Consider the following 20630-nt stretch of genomic DNA (forward strand, 5'->3'; position numbering starts at 1 on the left):
GAAAGCAGACTGGAGGCTGGGGAGGTAAAGGAGAAGGCATTCACCAGAAAAAGGTCATGATTACAGTGGTGGTTTCAGGCATGAGTCAAAATGTATCAAACTGTATACCTGAACTTGGATAGTTCATTGTATATGTTAAATATACCTTAATAAAACCATAAAAAAAAAAGCAAACAATTTTTTAAAAGTCACTACTGCTTAAAGGCAACAAGTTAAACGTGATATTCAGTACAATGGGTGATTTTATGCATAGGAATGACCTGATTAGTTCTGTTTCTAAAATATATTAAACCCTTTGCTGAAAATATATCACAAGGGACAAACATAAGTGGGTGTTAAGGAGCCCAGTTAGGATGTTACTGCAGAAATTTCAAGGCAACTTGAGAGTAGTATACAAGCATTTGGTGAAATGGAGAGAAGTTGGAGTATTTTTTATGGAAAGGGGCTGACAACACACGTTTATCCATGGTGAGCACCCAGATATGCAGAGCGTTTTACACACATTACTTATTATATCATGTCCCAATAACCATAAAAGAAAATCAAAATAGTATGGCTTTATCACTTTGAACTCTTCTTCACCACTGCTCTTTTCAATGTCAGCAAGTCTGTATGTATCTCACAAAAATGTAATGATCTGTAAGCTACATGTCCTAACAGATTAAAATATAATCCTTTGGTTTAAATGAACTACTCCCTATTTGGAAATTACTTCCCTTCATATATTAAAATTCAATCTTTTTCTTTAGTTGAAACCATTACCTTAAATAAAAACAAAAATAAACTGAGACTTAATACTTCAAAGTTTTTGCACAGCAAAGGAAACCATAAACAAAACAAAGACACTCTACAGAATAGGAGAAAATATTTGCAAATAACACAACTGACAAGAGATTCATCTCCAAAATATACAAACAGCTCACACAGCTTAATATAAAAAACCCCTTCTCAAAAGACCAAAAAAACAATCAAAACATGGGCAAAAGATCTAAACTGTTATTTTCTCCAAAGACACACAAGACGGCCAAAAGGCACATGAAAAGATGCTCAACATTACTATTACAGAAATGAAAGTAAAAATTACCATCAGGTATCGCCTCACAATGGCCAGAATGGCCAACCATCAAAAAGTCTACAAATAATAAATGCTAGAGAGGGTGTGGAGAAAAATGAAACCTCCTACACTGTTAGTGGGAATGTAAATTGGTACAGCCACCATGGAGATCAGTATGGAGGTTCCTTAAGAAACTATGGAAGTGAACTTCTCTGGCAGTCCAGTGGTTAAGAATTCACCTACCAACACAGGTATCAGGAGTGTGATCCCTGGTGCAGGAAGATTCCACATGCGGGGGGTGGAGGAATTAGCCCATGCTCTTCAACAAAAGAAGCCAACACAACTAGAGTAGCATCCACTTGCCACAACCAGAAAAAGCCCATTCGCAGCGACAAAGACCCAGTGCACCCCAAAATAAATAAATGAAACAAAACTATGGAAGCAATCTAAATGCCCGTGATAGATGAATGGATAAAGATGTGAAACACAATGACAGCCAAAAAAAAGAAAGAAATAATGCCATTTGCAGCAACAGGGACGGACCAAGAGATTATCATACCAAGTAAAGCAAACCAAAGTATCATATGATATCTCTTATATCTGGAATTTTTAAAATGATACAAATGAAGTTTATACAATAGATACAGACTCACAACAAACAACAAACTTATGGCTACCAAAAGAAAAGGAGGGTGATAGGAGGGATAAATTAGGAATTTGGGATTAAAATATACATACTATATATAAAATAGATAACTAAGACCTATTGTACAGCACAAGGAACTATACTCAGTAGCTTTAAAAACTTGTCTTGACTTATAGTAACTGATCTATGCAAATATTCACTTCAAAACTTAACCTCAAAGATATCAATTATATTTAATATGTACACACGTAATTTAAAAATGTAAAAGCAAAAATATTGGGAAAGTCATTAGGCTCTTAAATAAAGGACTGAACTCCAAATAAGGAGTGGTGTTAGCCACTGAAATAATTCAATACTGAGCAATTAATTGAATAATTAGATACCAAACACCTACATACCAAGCAGTAAGGATACACTAAGAGAAACCAAGGCAAGAGACATCTAACATCAGTCTAGAACTGTCAGGTGTATTTCTGGCAAAGTGCTTTAGACAATGGCCTAAATTGAAAATGCCATTCCCCTAAAAACATGTGAAATTAACATCTGCTTATGGATAAGAAACTGAAAGGTGATAAAATATGTACTAGACCGAAATAAATGATTTAAATTATTTTGGCTGGCTGTACAGCCAAACCTATCCTTCCCTGAAAATACATCAAGCACTGCCACTTTTGTGAATAAGCCTGTCTAAAGGGGACAACCAGATTTTCCTTTTTCTTTCACCACATGCTAGCACTCATATATACTAAGACTAGCTAACAAAAGGAAGGTAACAGCTTAAAAGATTGACAATTATAAACAAAAGGAATGCACAGTATTTCAGGGGTTATACTAATTTATTTCCAATGTCAAAGTTAAAGATGAAGAAAAATTAACATTCGGAAATATTAGTATATTTGGTGAGATATAAAATCTTAGGATGGTACAAGCCTCTCAGGAATGACAAAATTACAAAGAATCATAAATATAGTAATGAATAAATTTATGTCTCAATGTTTTGTAAACTAGAACAATTACTTTAAAAACACAAACTAAATTCACCATGCCAAGTTGTTGTGGACCTAAAGTTCACTAACATTCTCTGAGAGCCGCTTTACATCCTCTTCTGATATTGAACCTCTGAAACACCCTAGAAATTACACTACACTTGCCCCTCCATGTAATGACTTCACTGACAGCAACAACCATGTATGTGGTGATAGTAACTTCAGGTATTTTCAGAAAAGATTTACATCCCACTCAATCTTACCACTAGGGTTAAGCGGAAATGTAAAAAGAAAGGTGATTCTGATAAGATGTTTTCTTTTAAGTATAACTTTCAGAAAAATGAAGTGTCTCATTAATACAGAATAGGAACACATGAAGAATCCTCCTCCACCAGTTTTTTTCCAAACAAGACTTTCGAAACTGAAAAATCTTATGTCCTGGAATATGCATAGAAATGTGTGGAAGTTTTTGACTGTGTGATAAAAGCCGAAACATGCCACTCCCTTTATTCATGTGGAAAGCAAAAAATGTCAAGTTCTCAAAGAGAACTGTAACCTCTAATTTTTTCAGTAACAAATACCACCATGACTTTGATAAGCACATATTACTTCAAATCATTTAATTTTACAGCTGGAAAATAACTTGGGAGGATCATCGAACATAATCTTTATGTAGTAAGCAGCAAAGGTTTATGTGTTTAGAAATTAAAGAGGGACTTACCACAGTACAATGGCAATGAAATAAAAAATAAACACTTTCTGCTGGTACGGTAAGCCATGGCTCAAGCCACAAGTATAAAACAACAATAGTAAAGGAACCAGGACTTCACTGAAGTCCCTAAAAGTAAGTAGTGATGAAGTACAAAGGATCTATTTGGGACAGGATTCAAATCATACTTATTAATTTCTAAAGAAGTCACAGAACATCATCTAAAATGGTTTCAAACCAAAATAAAACACTGAAGAACCTCTTTGGGTGGCAGTGTTCAAATACTTCCATACTATCATTCTTAATTCAGTTTATGATGTTTTAGGGATATTGCTGTTAAAAAACTGTCCCATTCACCTCTACATGCGCTATAAAGATGTCAAGATTTAAGTCAGGATTTCATAAATTCAGGTCACTATCCCATTATAAAGATGATATGAAAAAGCAGGTCAAAGACGACATCTTAAAAAGCAATAGTCCAAGAAAGGGAACATGATTTAATAGAACACCATCAAAAGTAGAGTAACCCCATTATAACGTCCAGGCAAACAAGTAACAAAGTAGATAATAAGGCAGTATGTGAAAACCACATTTAAGAATTTCAAGAGACTAACTTTGCCCCTTGTTTCTTAAACCATGACTACTTTTATCAAGGTAGTACAAAGGGAAAAGTTAAAAAATTAATACCAGGCATCATCAAATCTTCATTTTTTAAAAATCTTTCCTATTTTAGAAGCAAATCTTTTATAAGGTATGCTTAGAATTTCAAAAGATAAAGTCCTATGATTTTTAAAACTTGGTTTTTCCTGTGCTGTTATGTTTATGTTATTCCTTATATTCTAATACTCATTACTTGTTACCATGTGATGAATTTATTTTTTTTTCCATGCGATGAATTTAAAACAAAGCATAAGAGCACATAGTCAAATTTCATTCACTTCAAACATGGTCCAGATTAACTATGAGTTGATAAAAATTTTTCACAATATTTACTGGAGAAAGTTGAACCAGTCTGATTTCTGCTTTCTCCCAAATAAAACTTTATCCTTCCCCTGCCCCCAAATATAATCAGAATCTGCCTTGCAACGTGATGAACGCAGGAAACAAACCATTAGTGCATAATAAACTACTAAAGATTTGACGCATTCCTCCTAATAGTCAACTAACAAAAATGCCAGGGATAATAAAAATTCTGAATTTTCAATTCTTTAAAACATTTTCCTACCTTCACATTGGTTCCTTGGAAGAATCTTCCACCTTGTTTTTATCACATTTTCCAAAATCTGTAGTCCATAATACTGAAAATTGGAGAATAAAAGTATGTGAATATATTGCTGTAAGACTGGCAATTTCCAGGATTCACAAATGGACAGACATTCACACATTTACATCTAAAGTTTCAAAAACAGTATGCTACCAAGTTTTAATTACATATATTAAACAAGGATCTATTCATTCGCCCATATACTGAGTTTTCATGCATTTTCCTCATTTTATTGTTTACTACTCTATTTAACGTCCTGCTGTTTATACATGCTCACACCAGGAGGAAGAACCAAATAAAAAGCCCTTAGCAGCCAAATGGGCTTGGTCTGCAGAAGGAGAAAGCAGCAGCCAGATATGAGCTCACAGCATAAATGACTGCGTACAGGCTCGCGTACTTAACAGAACCAGGCTCCTAGGAATTTAGCAGCTTGGATGCTCTCAAGCTCCCTACCATCTTCTAGGAGTTGTAAACTCTCGGCCAAGTACTAAAAGTATTGTCACAGATACTTTCTATAGAAAAGTGCTTACAAACATCACTGGTGTGTTACTTAAGGAGCAGCAAGACAGCCCACGGGTTTAATTTAAAAATTTAACCCCACCCTTATAGTTGCTATTTCTACTAATTTAAAGATAAACTTTTGTGCACAGTCAAAATAATACACAAATGCATGTTGCAATCTGTATCTACCTTTCAGGTATTTCTTCCAAGTATAGAAATAACTAAAAATGTAAATTAATAAATACAAATACCACTTTGAAGCCATTTTGTCCCCCCTGTTGATTACTCACTCTAAATAGTCAACAATATTTATAACAATTTATAAGGCTACAGGAGTTACTACCCAAAATTATTACCATGACCAATTAGTGTGGATAGACAGGAGGAAGAAAAGGGTCAAAATTGTTGTGGTATGTTTCAACTGGTTGAACTAGGGAAGAATCAGCTATAATACCTGAAAGGCAAACTCATTCATATATAGACATATAACCTCAGATTGCAAGTTTTGGCTGAGAATAAGAGTTCATCTTTAAAATGGTTAGTCACCACACAATAAAATAGGAGCATTAGTATTTCAACCAAAGGGATCATGTGAATGCACACTTTATCCAAAGCACAATATAGACTGTCCCAAACTACATTGTGCTCAAACAATGTTTTTGCTGTTTTCTTTCATTTTTAACATTTTGTACTTAAGGGAAATTTTGCCATTTCAACCCAAATCCTACATTTGCAGAACATTCCTTAAAAAGACTTCATAAATAAAAACAAGGCCAAAGCAAAATTCTGAAATTATAAATTTGACGCTATTAAAAGTTTCATAATCAGCAGCAAATGGTGAAGCTTTCTATCCTATTCATCTACTTCTCTAAATGTCTAGCTCTGACACATGTAAATAAACAAAGGTAAGTTTCTCACTGACTAAATTCTAAATTAACTTTAAAAACATACTACTCTAAACTTGCTTTAAATTAATTTTGTAGTCATGAAGTCAAGAGTGGTCAAAGTTTTACTAAGTCAAAACAAATGCACTTCCTACTACATGGAATATACACCCTCTTGCCGATTTTCAACCAATTACAAAGATATTTAAGAAACTAAGAAACAAAACCCACCATAAATACACCAGTTAAGAAGTAATAATCCTAACAACTTCACCATATTTAGCCAATATATTTTTAGCTTACCCCCTTTTTAATCTAAGGATATCCCCCCTTTATTTTGGGGCATTCATCTACTTCTGCCTTTATATCTGACACTTTGTTACCTAAATTACCAATCTACTGACCTCTAGTCCTTTCTTCAACTGTAAAAAAGTAGCACAAGTTTGTTGAAGATACAATTCATATTTTCATCTTTCTGCTAGGAGGGCTGCAGTAGGAAGCCCAATAAAATCTGCTTACAAGTTAGTTCAAAGGAAGACACAGATAACTTTCAGAATACCCTAAGATCCAATCTCTCCTAGACATTGAGACTTCACAAATGATGAGAATTCAGTTCTTTGAAAAGGAGTATTTTAATGAGAAAATCTGGACGTGACAGCCAAATCTGAGGGCCAATGATAAACAACTACTTTGGAAATATACACAAATAATCCAAGTATCATTTTGAAGTATTACATTTCTGCTTTACATCTCAGGACTTGAGAAATCCACTGCTGAGTTATGAAGATGAGGGACAGATAACAGCAAAGACTAAATGAAAAAAAAATAAATGCATGAAATGATCCCTATGGTAGAAATTTCTACTGAGCCCTTAGAAATACTTATTTTATGCATTGAATTCCCCTTTCCCCTCCCACCACCCATGAAACAAAAACAATTGATGAACAGAATTCAGTTAAAGGGAATCAAAAGGGTAGACCTTGTGGAGGCCTGCCGTCAAAGCCTAGCTGTGTCAGTTGCACAGGAAGACACCCCTTTTCTTCCTATTACAAGCAATCAACATAATGGAACATTATGATTAATATCAGGTAGTGTTAACATCTTTAAAGAAAAAAAAATGATTGCATAAAAGCCAAATGTCATAGTGCATAAATTTAGCACCAAATCATTTGTAATTTATGTAAATTGAAGAATTCTTTACCTGTTGCTTTCTTTCTGTTCCTCTAATCATCTCATTTTTCACAAGACAAATTTGAGTTTTTAAAAATACTGTTGATAAATCAACTTAAACATTAGTAATGTCTGTCAGTATAAAAAGCAAAATTTACCAGGCAAGCAAACAGGCAAACACTGTTATGTTACTTAAGGTTAGCACTTTGAGGAAGTTCTGGACTGTATTTTTGCCCTAAAATTTATAAGATGTCAAAACTAGTTAATATTTTAAAACTGTTAATTAACACAGTCTGATTTCAGAAACAGAGGTGAACATGGCTAATTTCTGTTTTAACACAATGTATACCAAGTGGAAACCTTGTGTGTATTTAAACAGAATGCCATGCATGGTATTTTATTACTTTAAGGCAGTTTAAAGAGAAGTGTGAATCATCAAGCCTAAACAGTCAAAACACATTTTGATCAACCTTTCTGTTCAAACTTAAGAAAAAAGGACCCAAATGATAACATTTTCAATTGCAAATAAAAACTGAGTGCTGTCCCATTAAAAACATTGGTACCATGGAGTCGGGTTTTACGCTGCCCACAAAACTTGGTTTTGGAGGTGCCTAGCCTGTGTTATATTGATCACTTGCCCAAAATAACTCTTCTGATGTTTCATCTCTGAATAACATTCAGAATAACATTCAGAATTTATGCTGAGATCTGTACACATATTCTAAAAAGAAAAAAAAAAAAAAAACAACAAACAAAAAAAACCCCCGAAACAACAAAAAGAAAAAGCCACCTTGCATACTAGTCCCAATTACAAAACTTCATTCATAATTCTTAGGACTATTTGCAAGAATTAATTCTATGTTTAAGACTAAATTTTGAAATAACTCAACATTATTAAATGATTTGAGATAACAAAGGCTAATACTAAAAATGAGATACCTTCCTCAAAGTTTATGACTGGAAGAAAAGAAGAAATAATGGATTTTAAAACCACCGCTTGCTTACTTTCGTGTTCATATTCTGTGAAAACTCCAAAATTGTGTCGACTCTTGTCCACGCATCAGGATGCTCCTTTAAATGTGTCAGTACTTCTTGAGCCATTCTTTGCTAAAATAGTACACAAAAAGAATTTTAAGCTAACTTGTTCTTTTCAAAGCTATTGAGCAAGACAAAAGTCTAAATAGGAGAATGATTTTATCAACTTTTGGAAATACTGGGGGGAAAAAAAACTCCTCACAGAAATAAAACTGTGTCCATGATCGGTCTTAAAACTTCAGTTAAGAATGGAAATATACCTCTGAAACACAGAAGCGTTTTTTCCCCTTAATCTGCCTTATTTGGTATTCTCAAAACTGAACTTAAATTCTATCAATTCTAACAAAGAGCTACTCTGACATAAAGGGGTTCTCAGCACACAATCAACCAAAAACAAACAAAAAAAAGCAACACAGAAAAATTCACATCTAGTAGATAAACTGTAATGGTATACTCTGGTTTGTAAGAGTCACCAAGATACCTTCAACAATATCTATAAAATTGTATTTCATGGGAGACAGACAAAAGCTAAGTCTAAGTAAGTCTACAAATCTCAAATACCTGTTGATACATACAAAACATTAAGACAGTCTCTTCATTTATTGTAAACACAGCTTTATCTCTGAGAAATCTTCTAATTTTACATATTAACTCCTAGTTTGAGATTTCTTTTTTGCTTTTGTATTTCTAAAATGCAAACCCAGAAATAATTTAACCTACAAAAACATCATCTAGAACATTAATAAAATTAGTGTTTTTAAAATCTGTCAATTCTATATATATGGAATTTAGAAAGATGGTTAACGATAACCCTGTATGCAAGACAGCAAAAGAGACACAGATGTATAGAACAGTCTTTCAGACTCTGTGGGAGAGGGCAAGGGCGGGATGATGTGGGAGAATGGCATTGAAACATGTAAATTATCATATGTGAGACGAATCCCTAGTCCAGGTTTGATGCATGATACAGGATGCTCGGGGCTGGTGCACTGGGATGACCAGTGGAATGGGATGGGGAGGGAGGTGGGAAGGGGGTTCAGGATGGGGAACACATGTACACCCATGGCATATTCAAGTCAATGTATGGTAAAACCAATACAATATTGTAAAGTAAAATAAATAAATAAATAAAACTTAAAAAAAAAAACAAACACTGTCAATTCTACATTTTGCTGTACACTTGTATGTTTTCCTTTTAAATGTCAGATCTAAAACTTATGGAACTTTGTACCTTTCTTCAATGCCATTTCCTTTCTTTGTTCCTTCTTTCTAGACAATCACTTTCGTGATCTGGTGTCTTTTCCTTGATTTTCACAGCATGTGTATGAATTTCATAAATACAGTTGTATGGTTACTGAATTTTATATTAATAGTATACTATGGAAATCCTTCTGCAACTTGCTGTTTCCATTTGACAGTTTTTCCCCTCAGCTTTACTGAGCTATGATTGACACCTGACAGTTTTAAAGATGCAGCCATGTTGACATTATCTAGTTTCTTCATTTTAACTGCTAGTTTTTCATATGATATGAACACTATGCTTTACCAAAGGCTGAAGTCTAATGATCCCCCCCCCCCCCCGCCCCCAAAGCCAATAGGTTAATCTGTTTCACCTTTAAGGCTGATCCGTAGCTCAACTGGATCCTAATTATCTTTTGCCTGTTTCTACCACATGTCATAACCAAAAAACAAAAGTCAGTTATCCTTCAGATTATATCATTTAGTTGATCAAGGGTTTGACTCTATGGGTAATTAATAAGAAATCATCAAAAAGGGGGGAGAAAAACATTCTTATTTAAACCATCTCTGACAGAGACACCTCATGATATTAAGTTGGCTTTATTTCAATTTACAAAAAAAATCGTTTTTCTCTTGTAGCTTTGATGTTAAGAAAGAAGTCTTTTCCTCAGGGAACAGATAGCACATTCATGATTTTTTTTCTCATTAATCAACTAGCAATACAACTGTTTAAAAGAAAACTCTGACAAATACACACTCACTAAATTAGATAATGGTTCTGTACTCTGACAATAACACCAGAAACACTGTGGAACTTGAAAGAAAAATCAGGTGCCTGGGTTTCACCCTAAGGGTCCAGGGTTAGAGCCAGAATGTAAAGTCTTGAAATACAACTAGACATTTAAAATTTGGTTTCATTAAAGCACTGATGGCTTTAAAGGGTTCTAACTGTATTATATCATAAACAACCAACAAAAGTAGAAAAAATAGTTATGCGAGTTATTTAGGGTCAAAGCCCATTTTAGCAGTGTTTTGATTCTTCCCCTGAGAATATCTAACTAGAAAGAATATACAACTAGATAAAGACTTGAATGTAATATAGTAACCCATATTAAGAGGATAAGGTGTATTAAACATCCACGCCTAGCAAGTTATTTGGTCATGACACAACTTCATCAGTTTTGAAGTGATGAGCATTCTATGTATTATAAATGAATACTTTCCACAGTATTACCATTCATTTCAAACTGCATAAATCATGTTCCTTCCTTTTATGTCATTCATTCTGTCATAATTTTACTCTCAAAAGTTACTTCTAATATTTGCATCCTTTAAAAAAACTGTCCTAAAAAAAATTTAAAAACTGTCCCAATCCCACTGTCCCCTTACATAACATTCTTTTCTTAATTTAAAAGCCCAGGAGGGGTTAAAAGACACAAAAGGAAACCAAAGAGAAAACCTGGCATCTATCTCCCTGTGTTACTAACTGAATGGTGAAAGTATTTTAGTTGCTAAGCAATAGATAAAAGAGTTCAAGACACTTAACACAGAATTAAAGAAAACACCCAACTCGATCATTTTTTTTCTCCTGGCGGCTTACTTGGCTAAAAATGTTTGTAACAGAAGGTAGTCCTAATATTACAGTGCTAAAAGTTTACTATACTACCCATCTAAGCAGAAGTTCTACCTACACCCTTCTAATAATTTCTTTCCCTACAAAGTTACGTAATCATTTTTTAAAAGTTAGGCTACATAAAGGTGAGTTTGGAAGCTTAATTAGCATAATTTCTAGTTGCTATTTTAAGTACATATTTTATGACAAACCAAAACCAAACACTCCCCATCAAACCATATATTAAAACAATGAGTTCACATCACATATATGTGCATTTACATCACCTATCTTCTTTACTACACTTTCAAAAGTACCCTTAAAGTAGCAGTCACTGGTAACAAGTGCTTTACAAAACCTCATCACTAACCCTCTAGTCTCTTCCAAGGTAGGGAACACTTTGTGGATGAGACTCCAGAGGAATGACCAGAAACCTTACTGGAATAAAATTAAAACATCTAACATTAAACCCCCCCATAAGATGTGGTATATAAAAAACTGACTGAACAAGGAAGTTTAAAGACACCCCAATCAGAAAAGGGGTTCTTAGCTGCCTTCAGGCTCTAAGCCTGTTTCCTAATCTGTAACAAGTTATCAGTTTACTGATTATCTTTATACAATTGATTTGTCCTATGAGAGATCTAACTAAACATAAAATTTTTACTTTTGGGAAAGTTAATTTTGCTTTTATTAAGTGGGAAAATATTTGTAAAAACTTTTCTAAATGTACTCTTTATTCAGAAGTCAAATTTAAAACAAATCACTATATCTCCACACATTAGTATGAAACATTACTAATAGTAGTATTACACCCTATTCTTCATAATCACTATTCCAATTATAAGCATGGAGCCCTGGTCTATTTAGTTATCATACTTTCAGGCACTGTGAGACAGGTTAAAAAAGAACAGACTAAACAGCAGTGGTAGCTTAATGATGTGATACAATTAAACACCAATCTTCCTAGTGGCTTACAGACTTGTGCTTCTAATACAAAGTTGAGCCCAACCTTGTTGTTCAGTCACTAAACATGTGACCCCATAGGCTGTAGCCCCGCCAGGCTCCTGTGTCCATGGGATTTCCGGAGCAAGAATACTGGAGTGGGTTGCCATTTCCTTCTCCAGGGGATCTTTCTGACCCAGGGATAGAACCTGTGTTTCCTACACTGGCAGGCAGATTCTCTACCACTGAGCCACCAAGGAAGTCCATACCCCTCACTTCATGCATTTCAATCTTACTTTCATACTTTCTTCCCAAAGCAGCTGTTTTCCATACATTCATGTTGGGATGAAATGGAGCTTAAAACTTCACGTTGAACATATAATCATCAGGAAACAACTACTACATGGTATGTGTAGTAAACAGAAATACTTTTCAGAATGCTCTTGATCAAAAGCCCCTAGGGTGTAAAACTGCACTAACAAGCTTACAAAAATCACTGGAGTTATTTTTTCCACTCATACAACTTACATGGTCTTCAATGTTAGATTTTAGAAGGAACAGAAATACTTATATACTTGCTAATATTTATGTACCATGTTTTTTAGACTATTTTCTACTATGTCCACCTTTTAGAGGTTTCTAAAAATTATGAAAGTAGCCAGGGTTTAATTAGGCAAGTATTCAATATAACCAAGTATCTTAAAGATATACTATCTCCCAGAAATGTACTTTCTGGCAACAAAATTGTACTAATAAAATATCGGTCACATCACTTTAAAAGATCTTTTTAATCCAAAAGCAAAAACTTTTACTCATTTAAAACTTTACGTTATTAAGTCCACAGGGTGAAGACTCAAGATTGTTTTTTTTTTTTTCCTTAGATTGTTGTTTCTTATAACATGTAAGTTTAAAGTTACAAACACTTGTTTAAAAAAAAAACCAACGCCTTAAACTTATCAAAACACTGTATGTTAAGACAATCTCCTACTTTAACAGTAGCACTTTTACACGTGCTAAAATTCAGACACTTGGTATTGTTGGATTTTTAAAATAAGTTTTATCTGTGAAGTACTTCCGCAATTTAAATGTTTCAAAATAGAAGACTTATTAATTTCAATATATAGGGGACATACAACCTTTAGTATCTACAAAACATTTAATACATTGGGATCTTTTAGTAAATGGGATACAGGTTGAAGGACAGAACAATATTCCAAAACATTCCACTCTAAACCGTTTCAAAATATAATGCAATTTATTTTTACAGACCCCCTCTGAGTTAATATATAATTCCAACTTAATACAAACTATGGAACACTTCTTTAAAAGGTGGTTATTTCAAATTCTATTCTAAATGCAGCAACTATTACGTTGCAATAATATTTTGGTCAGCTACTTTACCTGGGCTCCTTCTCCGTGGTATAAGCAATTCACCACATTGTCTAAAAGGTTGATATCCAGTTTTTGGCTGAAATCGAGCAGCTGACGAGCTGCATGGTCTGCTAACATTGTCATAATTGCTGGCATAGATTACTGAAAATAAAGAAAAAAAGTTTAAGGCACCTATGACATTATCAGTCAAAAAGTTTTTACTCAAGTTATTTCACTTCCACCATGCTCTTACAAATACTTTACTTTGTATTTTGGAGATTTTTACCTAAACAACTGAGATAGCAAAAGCAAATCCTGAAGCTACTTAGGTACTCCGTAACTGCATTGATTATTAGGATTTACTTTTAGACCTGAGAAAAATCGTACTGTTCTTTCTATTAACATGCATATAAAGTTATCTTAACCCTTTTTAAAAACATTATTAAAGAGTTAACGGCCCTAAAACCTGATACAATTGAAAGTCTTGATTTCAAATTTTTAAGTGGAGATGAAGTTCAAATGGATGTCCCCCCTTCCTAAGCAGGGCCTTTTAGCTCAGTAAAAGTTCACTTTCCTTATTTCATGCTACTTTAATTTTCAAAACATATCGAAGACACTTAAAAACTAAATGTAGTATCGAAGTTTTCCTATATATAGCAATGATTTGCAGGAACCACAAGTCTAACAGATCTCATACCCTTAACTTCTATAGAATTTAAGCTTCTACATACAATGAAACCATCTACATTTGTTTCTTCTTTGAATAAACGTGGGGGTTTAAATTACAAGTGCACAAGCTCCTTGAACATATATGGTCTAGAAGAAAAAACTTCATAGTAATATCTAAAGATGTTTTAGAAAAATGTCCAGGTATTCGCTAGCAAAGCAAAAAGCTTGCTAACTATCCCCTGGCAACCCACCCTGCAAAAAAAAACAAATTCTATCGTAACAGAAAAAGGAGCTTCTTCAAATAATGTACTGGCTGCAATCTACTGGTTCATATGCAATGGTATCCTTTTAAGAGGATTCTATTCCAAGGGGCTGGCACATGTGCACATTTTTATTGTCTAACATTACAAAAAATCTTTCCCTTTACTTTTCTTCCAAGTCAGTGATGCTTAAGTCTGGCTAAATCAGTACTCAACCTTTTTTGGGTCAAGATGCCTCACATCAACGCAACAGGACAGCTCTTGCCAATTAAAAAAAAAAAAATTACAACTTCGTATACAATCACAGACAGACGATTCAGGATACTCAGAAAGCCACGCATGAAACCTTGGGTTAAGCACTCCTGGTTTACAATACTTAGACCCAACAAGGTCATATGGTCGTCTCTACTTCTCCCCCTCTTTTTAACCTTCCAAGACCAGGAAACGGGGTGGCTAACCGGATTACACTGTATCTGAACAAACTAGCTTGTTAGGAAAAAGGCTTATTTCTTAGGTATTTTACAACAGTTTAAAAACGTTCTTAAATAACGGCAGCAATTTAAGTTTTTAACTCAAATGTTTTATTTAATGATGTCAGCTACAACAAAGTAAAAGTCTGAAGGATCAATCAGTTAGGTTAGATATAACGTAGAAGTTGAGGAATTATGAATTTAAGAATTATTAAGTCTTTCCATCTACTATTGACAGTGGTGAGATTTCAAAAATTTCTACAGTAGTTATTAAATGTATTTCAAATACAAAATACTGGACACACTATCTGATCTAAATACTAATAAAAATATATATACTGTACAAATGTCAAATGTAAATTCCCCCCATTCGAGTGCCATAATTTTAAAAATCAGAGCAATCTTAAAAATTTGAGGCTGAAAAGCAAAGTCCACAAAGAACCAAGATATCTCTACACATCAAAAGTTTTCGATGGGGGGGAGGTGTTAAATACTGAACGAACTTTTATTCTCCTTAGTCCTAACACAATGCAATAGCCAAAACCAAAAAAAAGTGACTCTTAAAAAGTTTTTAAGTACATTGTCCTTACAAATTCCTTTGAAACAAACTCCTGCGAAAAAATCAGGTTCAGAATAGAAGATTGTGTTAAATACAGCAGGGAATGCCACCCTTAAAACTAGGTGCTATCTTCGAAATGACCTACCTATTCTTGAACTGTAAGTAGTACAGAAATGGCGGCTTTCTGGTCAATGCCAAGCACATTTAGTCTCCCAAATCAAATAGCTTCCAAAACATTCTTTCCACTAACAGCAGTGTCCCACACGCTTAAGATATACAATCAGGCAGATAGCAAAAAGCCATAGAGGGAGAGGTAAGAGACCACAAAAGCCTTTTCTTCTTGAGACATCCAATCCTAAATTCCACTCACAGTATAGTAAATATAAAGTATTAACCAGCCATGTGGTGACTCCAGAAGTGACTACCAAAATACCTCCACTGCCACTTCAAACTGAAGGGGCAGGCAACTACACACTGCGGGTTCCCATCCCCAAACCAGAAAATCATAACCGCTGCTTTATGATAACTACATAGTAGGTCAAAAAAGCAAGTCTCTACAAGGAAAAACTGCTACTTTAGGTGTGTGAGCAACTGCCTGCTTCATTCAGTAGAAACACACCTCACTAAGGCCCGCCCTCCCCCTCTCTTCCCAGCCGAAGCGAAGTGCAGCACTTCTAACTATAGCAGACTGGAGCACGCTCTCACCCCGCCCATACTCGGAGGAGGCATTTAGACCAGGCGCCTGAAGTTCACCGCCCCATTCTCTATGCAGCATGGCCTCTGCGTGATCAGAGGAGGTCCGCGATGGGCAAATCGTTTAATACTTCCTCCAGCACACCATCTCCTCCCACCCACCCCAAACTCAGGCATCGGAATAAAGGAGAATCAGGGTATCACCTACCGTACAATGCCAGCAGTAAATGAGTCGATCACTTTTAACACACCCAAGTCCCCCAAACAAGCTACAGCACGGAACCTCATCTGCAGATCCCTGAAAAAATCAACTAACCTTTCCTTCTCCTAATTCTACTCGTAAAAAACCCAGAGATTCTGAGTTTACCTGCAGGAGGAGCAAGGACTCCACAGCCCCTCCCTCCCGCGATCCCAAGCTCTCCACCGAAAGGCCACGTGATGCAGGCGGACGTTTCAATGCTGCTGCACTAAATATTTCTGGAAACTTCCACTCCTAATAATTTACAGAAATGTTCCTGAAATCTCCCCCAACTTCTCCCCAGCCCAGTGGGCTGGGGGAAGCCCTTCCACCCCCGCGCCGGGCCCCACTTCACTATCTCGCTCCTTGCCTTCCTCCACCGCTCCCCGCACACGCGAATGACCCAGCCAGCGCTCCCCTCCCGCGGCCGCCTCCCCGCCTCCATCCCCCAGCAACAGAAGCGGCTCCATTCAATCTCAAGCTCTGCTGTGGGCCCGCCGCCGCCTCCCCGGCTCGCCTCCCGCGGCCGCCGCCGCCGCGCCCCACGCCAGCCTCCTCCCGCCCAGCCGCGCCGCCGCCCGACCCTCGGCCCCGAAGACACAGTCGACTTACCCAGAGATTGAACCAACTGCTTCTTCCTTCCTTGTCGGGGTATTAGGGCAAGGGAGGACGGGGAGGGGGAAGAGGGGAGGAAAATCAAGGTGGGTTTCACAGTTTTCCCACCTTAAAAAAGAAATTTACAAACGAAGAGGATAAGGGCAAAAAAAAAAAAGGCTCAACAATATTTACTATTTCAGGGACACCTCCCCCCGACACGCACACTCACCCGCCCCCCCCAAAAAGAAGGGGAATTAATCTGTGGATAAATGCTCCCGCCTGGCTGGGGAGTGAGGGAAGGGGGAGGGGAACGGGGTCAAGTCCCAAAGATTCAGCCCCAGGGGGACCCTCCAGCCACAGGCGGCAGCAGGAGCGGCAGGAGTAGGGGCTGTAGAGTCCACAAGGCCGGGGGACGCTCTGCTGCCAGTTGCAGTCCGATTTCCCCCTACCAAAATACGGCTCCCTCTCTCACGCGGCTCCGGCGCTGGCCCCCCCCCCACCCAGGCTCGCCTAAACTTTCCCCCCTTCTCCTGCTCCTCAGCGACTGGTGGTTCCCCCCTCCCCCTCTGGGTGGTTGCACGGACTGCAGCAGCAAAGACTGGAACAGGCACCGCCGCCCGGGCTGTAGCTACTGTTGCTCTTGCTGATGCTGTAGCTCCCGCTGCTCCTGCCGCGGCCGCTGCAGCCGCTTCTCCCCCTCCTCCTAGTGCCTCAAACTCGGAACCGGTTGAAACCGGTTCAGACTGGGAGATTCCATCTCGGTTGAGTTTTCAGCCCATGGCGCCGCGGAGCGTTTGGAACCTGGGCCTCCGCCCCCAGCCCGCCCGCCCATTGGCTGGTTCCAGCCACAGCCGCGCCATCAGCGTACCTTCTATTGGCCAGGCTGCCTGTCAATCCCACTTCAAGGCGCCACACAAGCCCGCTGCTTCGGCCCCCGCCTCTTTCCAGCAGCGATTTGCCCGCAGAATGGGGGAGGGGAAGTGGGGCGGGTCGCAAAGGAACGAGGAGGGGGGTGGAGGAGAAGGAGGTGGGACGAAGAGTTGAGCCGAGCAGAGAGGAGAGCGAAGAGAAGCCGTGCGGAGGATTGGTTACAACGAGCTGTCAATCAAACTTGGCCCGCCCTCGACTTCCCGCCCCCTCCCGCAGCTCCCCCTCCCATTGCTTAGCCCGCAGGCCCGGCCTTTCCGGCCCGCTCATTGGCTGGGCGCCTTTGGTGACGGAGGGAGTGGGGCGCAGCTCGTGAGCTAGTGGAGGCGCGAGTTTGAGCGCGGCGCGCGCCAGCCAGCATTCTCTCGGCTTCTCTCAGACCCGCGCTGGCCCGCCCCCGCTGGGTCCCGCCAACTTGCGGGGCCTGAGCCCGCCGGGATCCGGGCCCGCCCCCCTCAGATGGGGGCTGCGCTCCTAAAAGAGAGGGCACACCCAGCTGTGTTTTTCATCGGGGAAGGGTGGGGTGGAAAAAAGGAGCAAAAAGACCTCAGTGGAGGCCAACTGTAGGCCCCAGACCTCTCTAATCCATTTTAAATGCCTGGTTTGGGGACCAGAATGTTGAGAACTTGAGGTGGGGTGTGGGGCGCGCACTCTTCGCCTCGTAATTTTCTCAGAGGTGTAGAAAAGGTACCTAATAGTTCGTGGTCAAGTCTTTCAAATTTACCTCGATGTCTCCCCAGGCTGAATGTGGCCTCTTCAACAAGGAATCCTTCCTAAAAACTAAGACACTATGTAATCCCTGTAATTGGCTTAACATCGCGTGTTTTTGCTGGGTAAGCTTCCATGCCAACCACCCTTGATCTTCCCCTACCCTAGGTTTTTTCTTTCAGCATAGCAGCCCTTTGCATACTTCATCATCACCAAATAGTATTTTCTATGAAAATACCACATGCACGTGGCCCTTCACATGGTTGCCTGTCTTGTCCCCAAGTGCCCATCAAGTACTTTACTGATTGTTCTTTGCTGAAGAAATAGCAAGCAGCCCACCAAATTTAGTAGGCCCATTGTGCCACCAAGAGGTTGATAAATGGTTTATTAAAGCGCAATTTTCTGCAGCAAATTCTCACAATGGACTGAAACATAACTCCCTCGCCTTCCACTAGATGTACCAAAATGATACTGGATTCCTTTCAGACCTAAAATTTTTATTCATTGCCTAACTGAATCATATCAAACCAAGTTGTATAATATACATGATATACACACTGATCACTTGGAATAGTTCCATTCTATTACCATAAAAACTTTAAAAAAAATTTTCCCTCCATGTTTTCGGTTCTTAGCACAAACAGGTCACTGATTTTTTCTTTTTTTTTTTAGATGACAGAATAATAGGAATAAAAACTGACTGGTCCTAAGACCTGCGTTTGCTCAGATTGTGATCTTGGGCAAGTCACTTCACCTCTTTGGGCCTCAGTTTCTTTCTCACCAATTCATGCCTCTCATCCATGTAAGAATCAAACGGATGTGAAGGAGCAGTGCGACCCATAAAGCACTTTGTGGATTGTAAAGGTCGAATTATTGCTGACCCCTTCTTTGGCTGTTTTAATCCCGTGTTTAAATCATAGCCCTTACGAAGTCGTATTTGTCTCACCGTAGTGAATCAGATGTAAATATTTAGCCCATTATTTTTGCCTAAAGTTAGCCAAAAAGTGCAAGAAGAAGTGACAGGAGCAGATGATTATGTTTGATCTCTGTATTTTAAGAATCAAATTCAGAACAAAGGTTTGGCATATTTCTAATCCTTTTTTCATTGTGTTCATTTGTTGGAATCAAACAGGCTTCAAGCCTTGGAGTGGGATATGAATAAGGAAGTGTAAGTAAATTAGTATTGAGTGTCTGCCTGCTAGATAGCAGGCAGTTAGAGACTTTTCCGTACAATGTTTCACTGAATTCTTAAAGCAACCCTGTGAAGGAGTCTTTTTCAGATTCCACTGTTGCTCCCTCTATCAGGTACATTTAGCACAGGTACATATGGCCCCACAGTAGTTGAGTCAATTTAGAACCCATGTTTGTGTTCTTTTTACTGGTTCACATTGTCTCACAAAACACATCCAAAGTAAGAGGAACAGAAACCCATAAATTCCTTTTCACTACTTGTCACTTATTTCTATTAAAAATTTTTTTAATTTAAAAAGTAACACATGATTATGGTTAACAACTCAAACAGTGTAGGGGAAGGTGAAGTTGGTACCTGTGGGTTGGAAAGACGCCATTTCTTTCACATAAAAGCATACCATTAACTATTAGGCAGTTAGAATCAGGAAAGGAAGTAAAATAAAGGAAAAGTTGATACTGATCCATTCATTCAACAACATTATATTGAGGTCCCAGTAATTGCTGGTCACAGACCTAAGTGCTAATGATTTGAGAGGGAGCAAATTCTACCAAAATATCTACTTTTATTGAACTTTGAATTTAATGCAGAACACTGGGAGTAAATAACAAGTCAGAGAAAGGTTATATAGTACAGTGATAAGTGGTAAGGTTAAAAATGAATCTAGGGCACTTTCCAGGTGGTCCACTGGCTAAGACTCCATGCTCCCAATGCAGGGGGCCAGGGTTTGATCCCTGGTCAGGGAACTAGATCCCATGTGCTTCAGCTAAGAGTTCACCAGCTGCAACTAAAAGATCCCACATGCCACAACTAAGACCTGGCACAGAAAAATAAATAAATAAAAATAAATGAATATGGATATTGGAGAAGGGAATCAAGGGATGGTACAATTTTAGATAGGGTGATT

General features: G+C 37.9%; 1 protein-coding gene across 1 annotated transcript in view; it reads right to left on the reverse strand.

Annotated features, from left to right (window-relative positions):
• XPO1 (exportin 1) overlaps nt 1-17695 on the reverse strand; it is a 40987-nt gene extending 23292 nt beyond the window's left edge. Inside the window, exons 1-4 of the mRNA XM_043468847.1 lie at nt 16915-17695; nt 13444-13575; nt 8220-8321; nt 4621-4693 (exon numbers count right to left, since the gene is read on the reverse strand). Of these exons, the coding sequence (XP_043324782.1) occupies nt 4621-4693; nt 8220-8321; nt 13444-13569 (301 nt within the window). The 5' untranslated portion in view covers nt 13570-13575; nt 16915-17695. The remainder of the gene's footprint in view (nt 1-4620; nt 4694-8219; nt 8322-13443; nt 13576-16914) is intronic.
• Between the last annotated feature and the right edge of the window lie 2935 nt (nt 17696-20630).

The sequence above is a fragment of the Cervus canadensis genome, chromosome 5 (assembly GCF_019320065.1).
Source record: "Cervus canadensis isolate Bull #8, Minnesota chromosome 5, ASM1932006v1, whole genome shotgun sequence".
Lineage (NCBI taxonomy): Eukaryota > Metazoa > Chordata > Mammalia > Artiodactyla > Cervidae > Cervus > Cervus canadensis.